At 43.4% G+C, this 13,483-nt stretch overlaps 1 protein-coding gene across 1 annotated transcript in view; it reads left to right on the top strand.

Moving 5' to 3' along the window:
- Window positions 1-1,048: 1,048 nt before the first annotated feature.
- The window catches only part of MAJIN (membrane anchored junction protein), a gene marked incomplete at its 3' end in the record, with an annotated part of 27,935 nt that continues 15,500 nt past the window's right edge, over window positions 1,049-13,483 (top strand). Inside the window, exons 1-2 of the mRNA XM_082660127.1 lie at window positions 1,049-1,116; window positions 12,232-12,349. Of these exons, the coding sequence (XP_082516253.1) occupies window positions 12,249-12,349 (101 nt within the window). The 5' untranslated portion in view covers window positions 1,049-1,116; window positions 12,232-12,248. The remainder of the gene's footprint in view (window positions 1,117-12,231; window positions 12,350-13,483) is intronic.

Genomic DNA, 13,483 nt, shown 5'->3' with positions numbered 1-13,483 from the left:
ACTACTGAAGACCGCGCGCCTAGAGCCCGTGCTCCACAATGAGGGAAGCCACTGCAATGAGAAGCCCACGCACCGCAACGAAGAGTAGTCCCCGCTCGCCGCAACTAGAGAAAGCCCGCGCGCAGCAACGAAGACCCAACTCAGCCAAAAATAAAAAAATAAATAAAAAGTTTAAAAGTAGAAAATAGCTAATCTATGCTGTTAAAAGTCAGGTTTATGGTTACAGTTGGAGGATAGAACCTCGAAGGGGACAGGAGGGGCCTCTGGGGTGCTGATAATGTTCTGTTTCTTGAGCTTTGTGGTGGTTACATGAATATATTCACTGTACGAAAATTCACTGAGCTATATGTTTATGATATGTGCTCTTTCCTGTTATGTCTTATATACTTCAATAGAAAGAGGGTGGATGTAAGGAGCACATCACAGTCCCTGACATATAGCAAGTGAGTAATAAATATAAGCTACCGCAAAGGAATGAATGAAAGAACCCATGCCTTGGCCCCAAGTGAAGCCATTAACAATCAGAACCATGGACAGGTCAGAATCTGCATTCAAGGATGGCTGGAGGAAAAGGAAGAGATCTCTGGTCTGATACAGGGGACTCGAGGCAGGAGAGAATCTAAGACATTTCCTCTGAGATTAGCAGTTCAGTTCCTTCTGAAGGGCACGCCTATCATGCAGAAAGGAGAATATTCCTAGGGGACCATGGGTATCCGTGTGTGTGTTCATGCAGAATTTCATTCCATTTTAAAAAGTCTGCAGCCCCTTGTTTTCCTAAGCCAGTGAATGCTGAAATCTCCCTAGAGAGGCCAATCCTGGATCCAGGATATCCCCATCTTGCTCAGGTTCTTGCAGGCTTTGCTCACAATCTTGGGCTTGTGTTTATCTAGTTAGTGGGGAGAGGGAAGGACTCCAGGCAGGGTAAAAATAACCTATGACGGAAGATTTCTCAGTCATACGCAGGCTCCAGGAAGGAAGGCATATTTTGTGTCAATTTAATGAGCTGCTTCATCTGGTAGTGATTTCCCTGTTGCTGGGAGCATCCACACAGAGGCTTCACAAAAACCTGCCAGGATACTGCAAGGAGGACTCCTACAACATGAAGAACTTACCCAGGTGAATGCTGAGGGCACGCCAAGACTAAAATTCTATTATTTAATTCAACACAAAATTTCCTTGAATGCATGAACTGCTTCTCTCTGCACTGCTCCTCTCACAAGTATGTTTCCTTTTCCCTAAGACTTAAAATATTTCATGCTCAGTAGGAAATTTGAAAAGCCAGGGGGAAATTATCTATACCATTGAATGCTACTCAGCAATAAAAAGGAGTGAATTACAGAGACACATACCAACTTGGATGGATCTCAAGGGCATTATGCTGAGTGGAAAAAGACAATTTCAAAAGGCCACCTACTGTAAGATTCCACTATGTAACATTCTCAAAATGACAAAATTATGGAGAACAGATTAGTGGTGGCAAAACTAATCCCATCACCATAACACCCCAGACTGCGAGCCACGTGGCACAGAGCAGTCCTCTTGGGTTCTCTTACCCTCCTGTTCTCCACCGAGGCATCCCTTCCTAATGAAGTCTCTTGCTTTGTCAGCACGTGTGTCTCCTCGGAAAATTCATTTCTGAGTGTTAGACAAGAGCCCACTCTCAGGCCCTGGAAGGGGTCCACCTTCCTGCAACGAAATGGCTTAATAATTCACAACACCGTCAGAATTTGATCAGCAGGAAGTGGATGGGAATGTGCTGGGCTTTGGAATCACATAGACCCATACCCATCTGAGTGTTCCAGTTCTTTTATATATTTATTTATTTATTTATTTTTGGCTGCATTGGGTCTTAGTTGCTGCGCGCGGGCTTTCTCTAGCTGTGGCAAGCGGGGGTGCTCTTTGTTGCGGTGTGTGGGCTTCTCATTGCGGTGGCTTCTCTTGTTGCGGAGCACAGGCTCTAGGCGCGCGGACTTCAGTAGTTGTGGCTCGGAGGGCTCTAGAGCGCAGGCTCAGTAGTTGTGGCTTGTGAGCTTAGTTGCTCTGCAGCATGTGGGATCTTCCCGGACCAGGGCTGGAACCCGTGTCCCCTGCATTAGCAGGCAGATTCTTAACCACTGCGCCACCAGGGAAGCCCAGTGTTGTAGTTCTTGAATGTCCACAAGTCGCTCCCGTTTTGGAGCCTCTTTAGAACTGAGATATTAATACTGCTGTACAGCACCGGGGTGAGGACTAAAGGAGAGCGTGTACGAAAAGTGCTACCACGACGCTCCACACACAGTAGGGGCTCCGCGGTCTACAGCACCGGACCTTCCCCCGCCAGGCGCGCAGTAGGCGCGTAAAGACCAATGGGCGGACAAGCCCGGGAACCACAGAAAGGCGCTGAACTTCTGTGCTCCAGCGGGTGGGGCGCGTGGGGCCCGGGGGCCGCCCCGGGTCTTGGCCTCGCGCGACCCCTGGACGCTGTCGCAGCACCGCGCACGCGCAGACCGCGGCCAGGCCTCGGAGCGTGCGCCCACCAGGTGACCCTGGAGCGCAGCTGCGCGCGCCAAGGGCCTGGCCGGAGCGCGGCTCTAACTGAGGCGCGGGTAAGCGGCCGGGCGAGTCGTCGAGTCAGCCAGCCAGGCTTCGTGAGAGGTCGGCGCCTGCCTTTTTCAGAGAGCAGTTATTAGTGGGTACCCCGGCCAAGGCCACTTTGATGAGGCACGAAGAACCCTTATGAGAAAGAGCCTGGCCGAGCCTGGGAGGTCCTCGGGTCTGAGGTAACGGTTGGCACCGGCCTGGTGCTCTGGTGGGGTTGGCGCCTTACTCTGAGGGAGATTTCAGACCCCAGCCCCACTCCACAGCCGCCCCCTGAGGCGGCCTTCGCAGCTCCGGGCCCTTTTGGAAGCCCAGTGCACACGACGCCTGGGCTGTGCCCAGCGCAGGGCCTCGTGGTCGGGGCGGCAGGCCTGGCGCACAGGTCGCGGGCGGTGGAGGTGCGAGGGGGAGCCGGGCGGGCAGGGAGGGAAGCCGGGCGGGCGCCGCGAGCTGTGTCCGCATCCCCGTCCACGGGCGAGTGAGCAGCGCCGAGGCGAAGATCCCTGCCCGGGGGCTGTTCTTGCCGCCACACCACACCCAGCACGAATGCTGCCTCTGGCAGAGATCCAGTCTTCTTAGGCCCCCAGCTCCGCTCGCCGCACCCCTTTGAAAAAAGAAAAAAAAAAAAAACACCCACAAAAGTGATCGTTCTGTCCATAACCGTCCTCTAACCCAGGCTTAGCAGTTGCCCTGAAAACAAGTCTTCCATCGCAACCTGTCTTGTCACATCATGTCTTCATGATTTGAATGCGTTTCTGGCTTTCAGACGCCTGACTGCATCTGCGTCAGGGCACTCAGATCTCTGTTCAGCTGCTCAGGTCCTTGAATGTTGGCATCTGGGAAAGGTATACTCGGCCGTACATCCTGGACTTTTCTGAACTTTAGTTCCTTCATCTGCAGGTAGTAAATCTACCACAATAGCCAGCAGTCTACCTAGACTCTCTCTTTGGATATCTCGTGGGCACCTTAGAATTGAGCATGTCCAAAAATGGACTCAACATCTTCCCCTCCAAAACTTACTTTCTAAGGCTCCTTTTTTGGGGAAGTGGCACTTTTACTTTTTCAATTTGTTCAAGCAACTCACCATTATCCTTATCTGTCCTTCTGCCTTACGCCATGAAGTCACCAAATCATGACTAGACATCTTCCAAACCAGTCCACTTCTCTTCATCTCCACTCATCACTATAGACCATGCTGTTATCAGCCTCTGCCTGGAACCACAGGAGTCTCCTGGCTGATCCTCTTGCATTTGTTCTGGTTCTGGGTTATTTCCCACATTACAGTCAGAGAGATTGTTTTGGTTTTTGTCTTGTTTGTTTGTTTAAACTCACAGACATGTGGTCATGTCATCTCTTTATTATGCAGTCCTGTTTCTCTTAGGATAGACTTCGCAGTCCATAACCTGGCCTATAAGGAAGGCCCTCATCCCTTCTCTTATCTGTATTGTCTCCCTGGATGATCTCATCCATTCCAATAACTTCAAATACTATCTAAACACTGATGACTCATTTGTATTTCTATCCTGATTTCCATTCCTTGCGTAGTAGGAGACCACCCCCTGGAAACATCCATTAGGGTGTCTAACAGGCCTCTCACACTTAACCAAAACAGAACAGAAAGAGAATGGCAAATCTTTTTCTCCAGAATCCTTCTCCATCTCAGTAAAGTGTGTGTACCATTACCTTCTAATAGCAGAGGCCAAAATCAAGAGCCATCCTTGATTCCCACATCTAGTCCATCAGTCTAAAATATACCCCAAATCTAACTAGTCACTAACTACTAAGACCTCAAAGTCCAAATCAGAAGCGTCTTTCTGCTGGACTACTACAAATCGTCCTAACTAGTCTCCCTGCTTCTACTCTTGTACTCTTAACTACAGTACATCTTCTTCTTGGCAGTCAGAGTGCTATTTCTAAAGCATAAATCAAATAATTTCACTTCACTTATAAAACCCTTAGCATAAAATCTGAACGCTTTACAATGACCTACAGGCCTTATATGATCTAGCTCCTGCCTATCTCTCAGACTTCATTTCTTTCTACTCTGTCTTCATTCTCTGTGATCCAGTCACACTGACCTTTCTGTCCATTAAACCGGGGGTCCCCAACCCCCAGGCCACGGACCAGTAGTGGTCTGTGGCCTGTTAGGTGGCCTGTTAGGAACCGGGCCGCACAGTAGGAGGTGAGCAGCAGGCCTGTGAGCGAAGCTTCATCTGTATTTACAGCCGCTCCGGATCGCTCACGTTACTGCCTGAGCTCCGCCTCCTGTCAGCATTATGGTGAGTTATATAATTATTTCATTATATATTACAATATAATAATAATAGAAATAAAGTGCACAATAGATTTGATGTGCTTGAATCACCCTGAAACCATTCTCCCCCACCCCCGTCCGTGGAAAAATTGTCTTCCACGAAACCGGTCCCTGGTGCCAAAAAGGTTTGAGACCGCTGCGTTAAACTACCATCATCACAGGACGTCTGTGCTTGCTGTTTTTTCCTGCTTGGAATGCTTTTCCCCTTGACTTTGTTGTTTCACTTTCCACTGAGGCCTTAATTCAGTTGTGATCTCTTCTGAAAGGCCTTCGCTGGCCACACTAGCTAAAGCAGCCTCCCAGTCACTCTCTACTACAAAACCCTGTTTTACTTTCTTCATAATACTTACAGTACTTCAAATTACATTTATTTATTTATATGTTTATTATTGCTCCCCAAGCCTCCTGAAATCTAAGCTCGTAAAGACAAGGAAACATGTCTTTCTTGTTACCCACTCTTCTCAGTACTCAGAACAATGCCTGATACGTAGTAGGCTCTCAAATGTGTGCTGACTCACTGCTTATCTTTGTAGTCTTAGTTCGTAGCACGGTCCTTGCGGACTGTGTTCTGAAGTACTGTACTTCTCTCTCTTGGGATTACCACACTCTCTTTCAACTGAGGACTCTTGTATCTGCTATTTCCTGTACCCACATCAGACCCCACACCCACTCTCCATGTGTGTCTCCCCAACTCATACTCATCCTTCAGATATGAGTCACTTACTTAGAGTTCCCTGACCTCCATTCTAAGTTAGGATTCTCTGTCATGTTCCTATATCATCCTATCCTTTTTTTTTTTTTTTTTGCGGTACGCGGGCCTCTCACCGTTGTGGCCTCTCCCATTGCGGAGCACAGGCTCCGGACGCGCAGGCTCAGCGGCCATGGCTCACGGGCCCAGCCGCTCCGCGGCATGTGGGATCTTCCCGGACCGGGGCAAGAACCCACGTCCCCTGTATCGGCAGGCGGATTCTCAACCACTGCGCCACCAGGGAAGCCCCATCCTATCCTTTTTTGTAGCAGTCATCACACTTAAAATTATTTGTAAGCTCTTTGTAGGCAGTGACCAAGTTCTTATTCTTCTGCACTTTATCTGCAGCACTTAAGTTTCTGGAACATAGGAGGCATGCAGATATTTGTGAACTGAATGAATGAATACTGAGTGAACATAAGATTGAGAGGATCAAATCAGGTAAAAATTAGGAGAGCAGTTAGCATGGAGTGTAAGTTAGCTGAATCTGCCCTGCCTACTTCAATAGATGTTTTTGAATCTTGTGAGATAGGGATAGGAAAGCACTGTATAAACTGAGAGTGCTTTTATAAGTATAAGATTTTTTTTCATCAGATCCCTATGGTCTGATGGCCTTTCAAAGTACAAAGCTTTATGTTTCTTAACAATATGCCTGATTCTGTTACTTTAGAGCTATGCTTAGGTGGTAAAATGTAAAGAATTGAGGCTAATATTGAGTCTAGGCTAACTCATAAGGTAACTATGTTCTTGACACCCTTAATTCAGCCAGACCGTCTTGCTTTAGCAATATGTCTGAGTTTTAGTCTTGCCCTTGATGTGTGACCTTGGTCAAATTAGATGATATCCTCAAGTCACGTTTAATCTTTTTGTAAACCTAGTTAATACAATTCTTATCTCCCCAGTATCTCACCAGAGTTAGATTAAAGTCAGTAAAAGTGTTGCAGGTTTCCTGTGTGAAATTTGCTCTCTTTATATAAAAAGTAATATAGTTTTTTATTAACTCAATTTCTTCAGAATCTGCCATTGTTTCATGCCAAGAACAAAGCTATATTTTAGAAGCTTTCTTTTCATACTTTCCTATATCTGTCTTCTGTCACGAAGACTCTTGAGATATGTACATCAAGGACTCAGAGTTTATAGCTCAAAATTGTAAAAGATGTTCCTTTCTCTCTAGCTAAGGATATTCTCTCCATCATTTGCCCTTCTGAAACTACTGATGCTTTTTCATCATTTTTAATCTTCTTTCTTACATTTACTGCTTCAGGGCAATCACCCAGTGGTGTAACCAAAAAATAAAAAGTCCCTCATTGACTGCAATTTTACATCCAAATGCTTTTAGGGTTCCTGGGATTAGTAGGATTTTTAGAGTGCTGCAGTGAATTCAGTGTGATGTGAATGCTAATAGGTTGATCATCATGTAACAAGCCACAGCTAATGGGCAGGTGGTGAGATGAGATACCATTCTGTTGCTTTTCTAGTATAAGGAGTACAGTCCTGGACCTATTGACCAAAGATAGCTTTGCTATTAACTTTTAGGATGGTTAAAATGGAAGTGGAAGAGCCATTTAGGTGTAAAGAGTAATTTAAGAGGTTGACTTAATCTCCTTTCTGGCCTATTGAGTTGTTCACTAAGGCCTTTTGATTTCATTTCAGGGCATCTTCCTACCCCTCTGTTAGAAGATTTAGTTATTCCTCCCCTCCCAAACAAAACAAAATAAAATCTGACACAGTTCCAATTGCAAATATATTTCTGAATAAATACCAGTGGTGTTTTAAAGATTGTGTCCTACCAGAAAGAGTAGGTAGAAATCTAATGAGAAAGAGAATGATATCAATAAGCATGGGAGTATCTTGGGTAGTCTTAGATCAGCCTCTTCGTGTCCTGTATCTTAACACTTGGATTTGTTTTGCTTTTAAAAACGCTATTCTTGGGACTTCCCTGGTGGTGCAGTGGTTAAGAATCTGCCTGCCAATGCAGGGGATACGGGTTCGAGCCCTGGTCTGAGAAGATCCCACATGCTGTGGAACAACTAAGCCGGTGCGCCACAACTACCGAGCCTATGCTCTAGAGCCCGCGAGCCACAACAACTGAAACCACGCACCATAACTACTGAAGCCTGCACGCGTAGAGTCCGTGCTCTGCAACAAGAGAAGCCACTGCATGAGAAGCCCGCACACTGCAACAAAGAGTAGCCCCCGCTCGCCACAACTAAAGAAAGCCTGCGCGCAGCAATGAAGACGCAATGCAGCCAAAAATAAATTTTAAAAAAAAGTAATAGAAAATAGTAGCTGCTTATCAATGTGAGAAAATATTGACACATTAAAAAAAGTGCTATTCTTGTGGGATAAGGAGGGTGGGAGGGAGACGCAAGAGGGAGAGGATATGAGGATATACGTATGCATATAGCTGATTCACTTTGTTATACAGCAGAAGCTAACACAACACTGTAAAGCAGTTATACTCCAATAAAGATGTTTAAAAAAAGGCTATTTTTTAAAAATTTAATTTTATTTTTATTTATTTATTTTTGGTTGCATTGGGTCTTCGTTGCTGCGCGTGGGCTTTCTCTAGTTGTGGCGAGCGGGGGCTACTTTTTGTTGTGCGTGGGTTTCTCATTGCAGTGGCTTCTCTTGTTGCGGAGCCTGGGCTCTAGGCCCGCGGGCTTCAGTAGTCATGGCACATGGGCTCAGTAGTTGTGGCTTGCGGGCTCTAGAGCGCAGGCTCAGTAGTTGTGGTGCATGGGCTTAGTTGCTCCGCGGCATGTGGGATCTTCCAGGAGCAGGGCTTGAACCCGTGTCCCCTGCATTGGCAGGCGGATTCTTAACCACCGCGCCACCAGGGAAGTCTAAAAAGGCTATTCATTATTGAGTAACCTATGCATGGAGCACTACAATAAGCAATTATACATGCATTATTTCATTAATCATCCTAGTCACCCTGCAAGTGAGGAAACTGAGAGGAGTTCCTTTTGAAAATAGAGCTTGAAGACAAACATGTGACTGTAACCCCTGCACCCCAAGATATAACCCTAAGAAGCTTTAATCAGGAAATCTTCCATTTTGGTTTGATGGCTTTGTACCCAAATTGAGTTTGCCTTGAGTCATCCAGAGTTATGAGAGTGACCAGGGTTACAGTTTAATAAAATGACCAGTCGATGTGTTATAATGGAAAATGTATGGGCCAAAGGAGTCAACAATCTCAGGGGTGCTAATCCTCGTTCCATACTGAGTTATGTGACCTATAGGAGTCATTTCCTTCTTTGATGAATTCACTTCCTTTTCGTCCCCTCTAAAATGAAAGGCATTTCCAGCCATAGGCAAGCATGAATCTCATTAGGAATATAGATTTTCAGAGAGTCTGGATCTACTTCAGCAAAGGCAGACAGGCAGACAGACCGACAGACCTCTGAAACTAGCCAGGGACTTTTGAAGGTAGAAGGAGGAGCTGAGCGTCTGTCCTCAAACTCAGTTCTAAAACTTGGGTGTTGGATTCATAGCATCAGTGGGATTTCCCTGTTTTTTTGCCCACGCTCATTAGTGGTCAGAGAGCCTGACATGTTAGATTTGCTCAGTAAATGTATTTTTATTAAATGCTTATGAAAGCTCTTTTATTCTTTAACACTGTGGAGGGTTTTCCCGTCAAATATCACCAGATATATTTAGTGACAGTACTTCTGCATGATCTTCTCCTTCAGCTTCAGTAGTCAATATCATTATCCTCATATCACATTCAGCCTTGCTTCAGGTTCTGTGCATTGACCCAGATGTTTCTTTCCGTGAGACAGATTACTAAAACCTTGAAAAATCTTTCCCTTTCTAACATCAGTGCCTATGTGTCATTTAAATCTATTACTGGGGATTTTCAAGGAAAGATTCTTAATTGAGACTTGTCAGATTTTGTACTGCTATTAAAGCTAATCAGTTTTCTTCTCGTGAATTTGCTTTTCTAGTAAAGCATTAAGAAACACTTCAAATCTATCAAAATGGCTAATGTTAATACAATAATCCAGAGTTTACGAAGTGCTTTTTACAGCTTTATCTCATTTAATCCTCACGACAATTCCAGGGGTAGGTGTAATCCCTATTTATAGATGTAGAAACTGAGAAATGAAAAGGCTAAGTGACTTGATCAGGGTCTAATGACTGATAAGACACAGAGCTAAGACTCAAGCCTTGGTCCTCCAATTCCAAATCCTGTGTCTTTCCCACTATACCATATTGCCTATAACTTCTCTTCTTTTGTCTTAAAGGCATCATGTTTTATGATCACCTAAAATTGGTTGAGAGTCTAACCCTTCATCTGCAAGATCTCATCAACTTAATGATAGTCCCTGGGACAGTGTCACCATGACTGCAGTACTCGTGTTGGAAAATAACCTTGTGAAATCTTTGAACCACTACTACTATGTGGTTGTTTGGGATTGTGCTGTCTAATCTTTATTTTCAAATAGGGTAATTAGTGTGTAGTGTTTGTTTCTGAAGCAGGCAGCCAGCAATTAACAGGAACAGGCCCCAGCTAGAAGAGGGTTGTTTTTACTTCTTTCAGCCATCCAGCTGTGGCACAGCACATGAAGTTTCCTCTCTGGATTGTCATTTCCAGCAAATGTTCTTCATTTCCTTTGCTCTGATGCCCCTCAGTCTGTGGGGAAAGGTGACTGCATTTTTGAAGAACCCTCTGAATAATTAAGGGCTCAATTTTTGTGACAGCACCCTAAGTTTTACCAAATGGACTCCCCGCTTACTTAGTAAAGTCATCTAGGACCAAAAACACCATCAAATCTGGCGTAGGTTCCTGCCATGCCTAGGACATGGGGAATCTGCAAGTTTTTCTCAGGATATGAACGGTATTTCCTCTCTGGTAACTTTGCAGTTGGCACCAACTATTTCTTTTCACTTTTGACTGTAGTTCTAGTCTAAATAGTCTCGGGCTCTGGCTCCAGCCTCCTGTGATTCTAATCCCAAGCAGCCAAGATCAGACACTGGGATATCTCTTTACTGGCAGCCCCAGACTTAAGCTTTGGAAATTGTGGGAAATTTCATTCTTTGGGCACATAGGTCTTCTGATTCTACTGTACTAGAGTTCTCCCTTCTGAGTAGACATGGAATCAAGGTAATATGAAGGAAAGAATAATGAAAATAGTCCTTTATGTGTGTATAATATTGTAGTACTTACAAAATGATTTTATATTCATTATCTCATTTTTTTCTTCCTAATAACCCCAGGAAAAGTGATTAAGACCATCGAGTCTGGATTTACACTGCCTCAGTTTGAATCCCAATTCCAACATTCATAGCCATGGGAAACTTGATCTCTCAGTGCCTTAATTTCCTAATCTATCAAATTTAGACTACTTATTTCATAGGCTTTTTGTGAGGATTAAGTGAGATATATTTATAAGGCACTTAGAATAGGGTATTACAAAAAGTTGTTGTTAGTTGTTGTATAAATAAGTTGTTATTATTGTATAAATATCAACAAGAAAACCAAGGCCCAGAGAAACTAGGTAGGGACAATGGAGCTGAAATTAAAACACAAATTATTCTTACTTTATGCCTGTTGTATCTACCCCATCTCAGCTGCCTCTAAAGTCAATACCTTGCATTGTATGTAGGTAGATTTGATCCTAGGAACTCTGGACATTTTACTCTCATTGTTTATTATTTAAACTTCCATATGAAGAGACAGAAAGTACAGGGTTTATTATCTATACAAATAAAAAGAGGCTTAGAAAAGTCCTAGTGACTTAGAAAATCACAGTGTGCTTGATTCTTACTTCTGAGTGCATATCAAATGCTCTCTTGGAGTAGAAGAGACATGCTGTACTTCTTTTTCCATTTCTTCCTCTCCTGAGTTTCCAGCAGAGAGGACCTTAAGTGAGCAGAGATTCTGGAATAGGAAAAGTAAAACTAGTAAGTGCTAGGAGAAGAGTGGGCACTCTTATGGCACAGGGCACTCTCATAAGTGGTGAGGAAGAAGAGTAGTCGAGAGGTAGGGAAGATAAGGCATTCCTTGGCAACACTGGAAAACATTAGTGTACATCCTTATTTACTGCATTGGCTGTAGCAGGGAGGTGTGCTAATTCCTAAACTTCATCTAAAATTAATAGCAGAGGTGTTCCCAATTGTGCCTCTTATTGGTGCATCCTGTTTCATTATTTGATTTGAGCCCTCTTCACCTTGACATAGTTTCCAGGGAAAGTGGGGGCAAGGGACAAGAACAGATTCAAGAGATATTTGGGAGGTAGATTTAATCCTAACAAAAACCTTGTTAGTCATCAGATGTTAGTATCATTAGTCTCACGGAAGAGAAGTAATTTGCACAAGGTCATAAGGTAAACAGCAAAACTTCAACTCAGGTCTTTTGACTTCAAGTATAGAGATTGTCCCAGAATATCATGTATCCTCCCCATGCAGGTGGGGAAATGGTCCAGGTAATTAATGTCAGAACTGAGCCTGGGACATAGGCAGTGTCACTGAGAATTGGACATTATACTGATGAAGAGATGCTACAGATTAGGCAGGCTCTCTTTCCTGTACATAAGGAACCATATTTAGCTTTTTAATAATTCTCTAATATTTCTATTTTCTATAGGTTATTGTTTGGAAGCAATGAGTTTAAAACCTTTCACCTACCCATTTCCGGAGACGAGGTTTCTTCATGCAGGATCCAATGTGTATAAATTCAAAATTAGATATGGCAACAACATCAGGTAATTTTAAAACCAGGAGGGTAGTCTTTGCAAACACAGGTTAGTACCTTCCCACAGGTCATTCCTTCTCTGCCTTCACCCAGTCCAGGAGACTGGCTGAAGCAGCACCTTGTAGGACTCTTTCCCAGGTATTTTGTGTTCTATATATTTATTATTCATATAAGTTTTTAAATTAGCAATGGCATACCTTTGGGGCGGTGGTTCTCAAATTTTTTTATCTCAGGACCCCTTTGCACTCTTAAAATTGAGGATCCCAAAGAGTTTTTGATTAAGAAGGTTATACCTGTCAATATTCATCATATAAAATTGAAACAGAAAAACTAAAATAATTACTTATTAATTTAAAAATAATATAACATTTTATTAAAATAACTATATTTTTGAAAAATTAATGAGAAGATTGACATTGTTTATATTCCCAGGACTTACCCTAGGAATGCAAGGATAGTTCAACATACAAAAATCAATTAACATAATACACCACATTATTAGAAAAAAAGAGAAAAAAAAACACATGATCATCTCAATTGACGCAGAAAAGGCATTTGACCAAATCCAGCACCCTTTCGTGATAAAAATACTCAAACTAGGAATAGAAGGGAACTTCCCCAACATAAAGGCCATATATGAAAAACCCACAGCTAACATCATGCTCAGTGGTGAAAAACTTAAACTTTTTCCTTAAGATCGGGAACAAGATAAGGGTGCTCACTTTCATCACTTCTACTCAACATAGTACTGGAGTTCTACCCAGAGCAATTAGTCAAGAAAAAGAAATAAAATGCATACAAATTGGAAAGGAAGAAGTGAAACTTCTCTGTTTGCAGATGACATGGTCTTTTTTTTCTTCTTCTTTTTTGGCTGTGCTACGTGGCTTTGCGGGATCTTAGTTCCCTGACTAGAGATTGAACCTACGCCCTCAGCAGTGAAAGCACAGAGTCCTAACCACTGAACCGCCAGGGAATTCCCGACATGATCTTATATGTGGAAAAACCTAAAGAATCCACACAAACTAACAGAAAGTTGTTAGACCTTATCAATGAATTCAGCAAAGTTACAGGATACTAAATCAACATCAGCTGACTTATATACACTAGCAACGAACACTCTGCAAAGAAAATTACGAAAACAATT

Source organism: Grampus griseus, assembly GCF_964374135.1.
Source record: "Grampus griseus genome assembly, chromosome: 8".
NCBI classification, from domain to species: Eukaryota; Metazoa; Chordata; class Mammalia; order Artiodactyla; family Delphinidae; genus Grampus; species Grampus griseus.
This window is presented reverse-complemented; position numbering and strand designations above follow the sequence as displayed.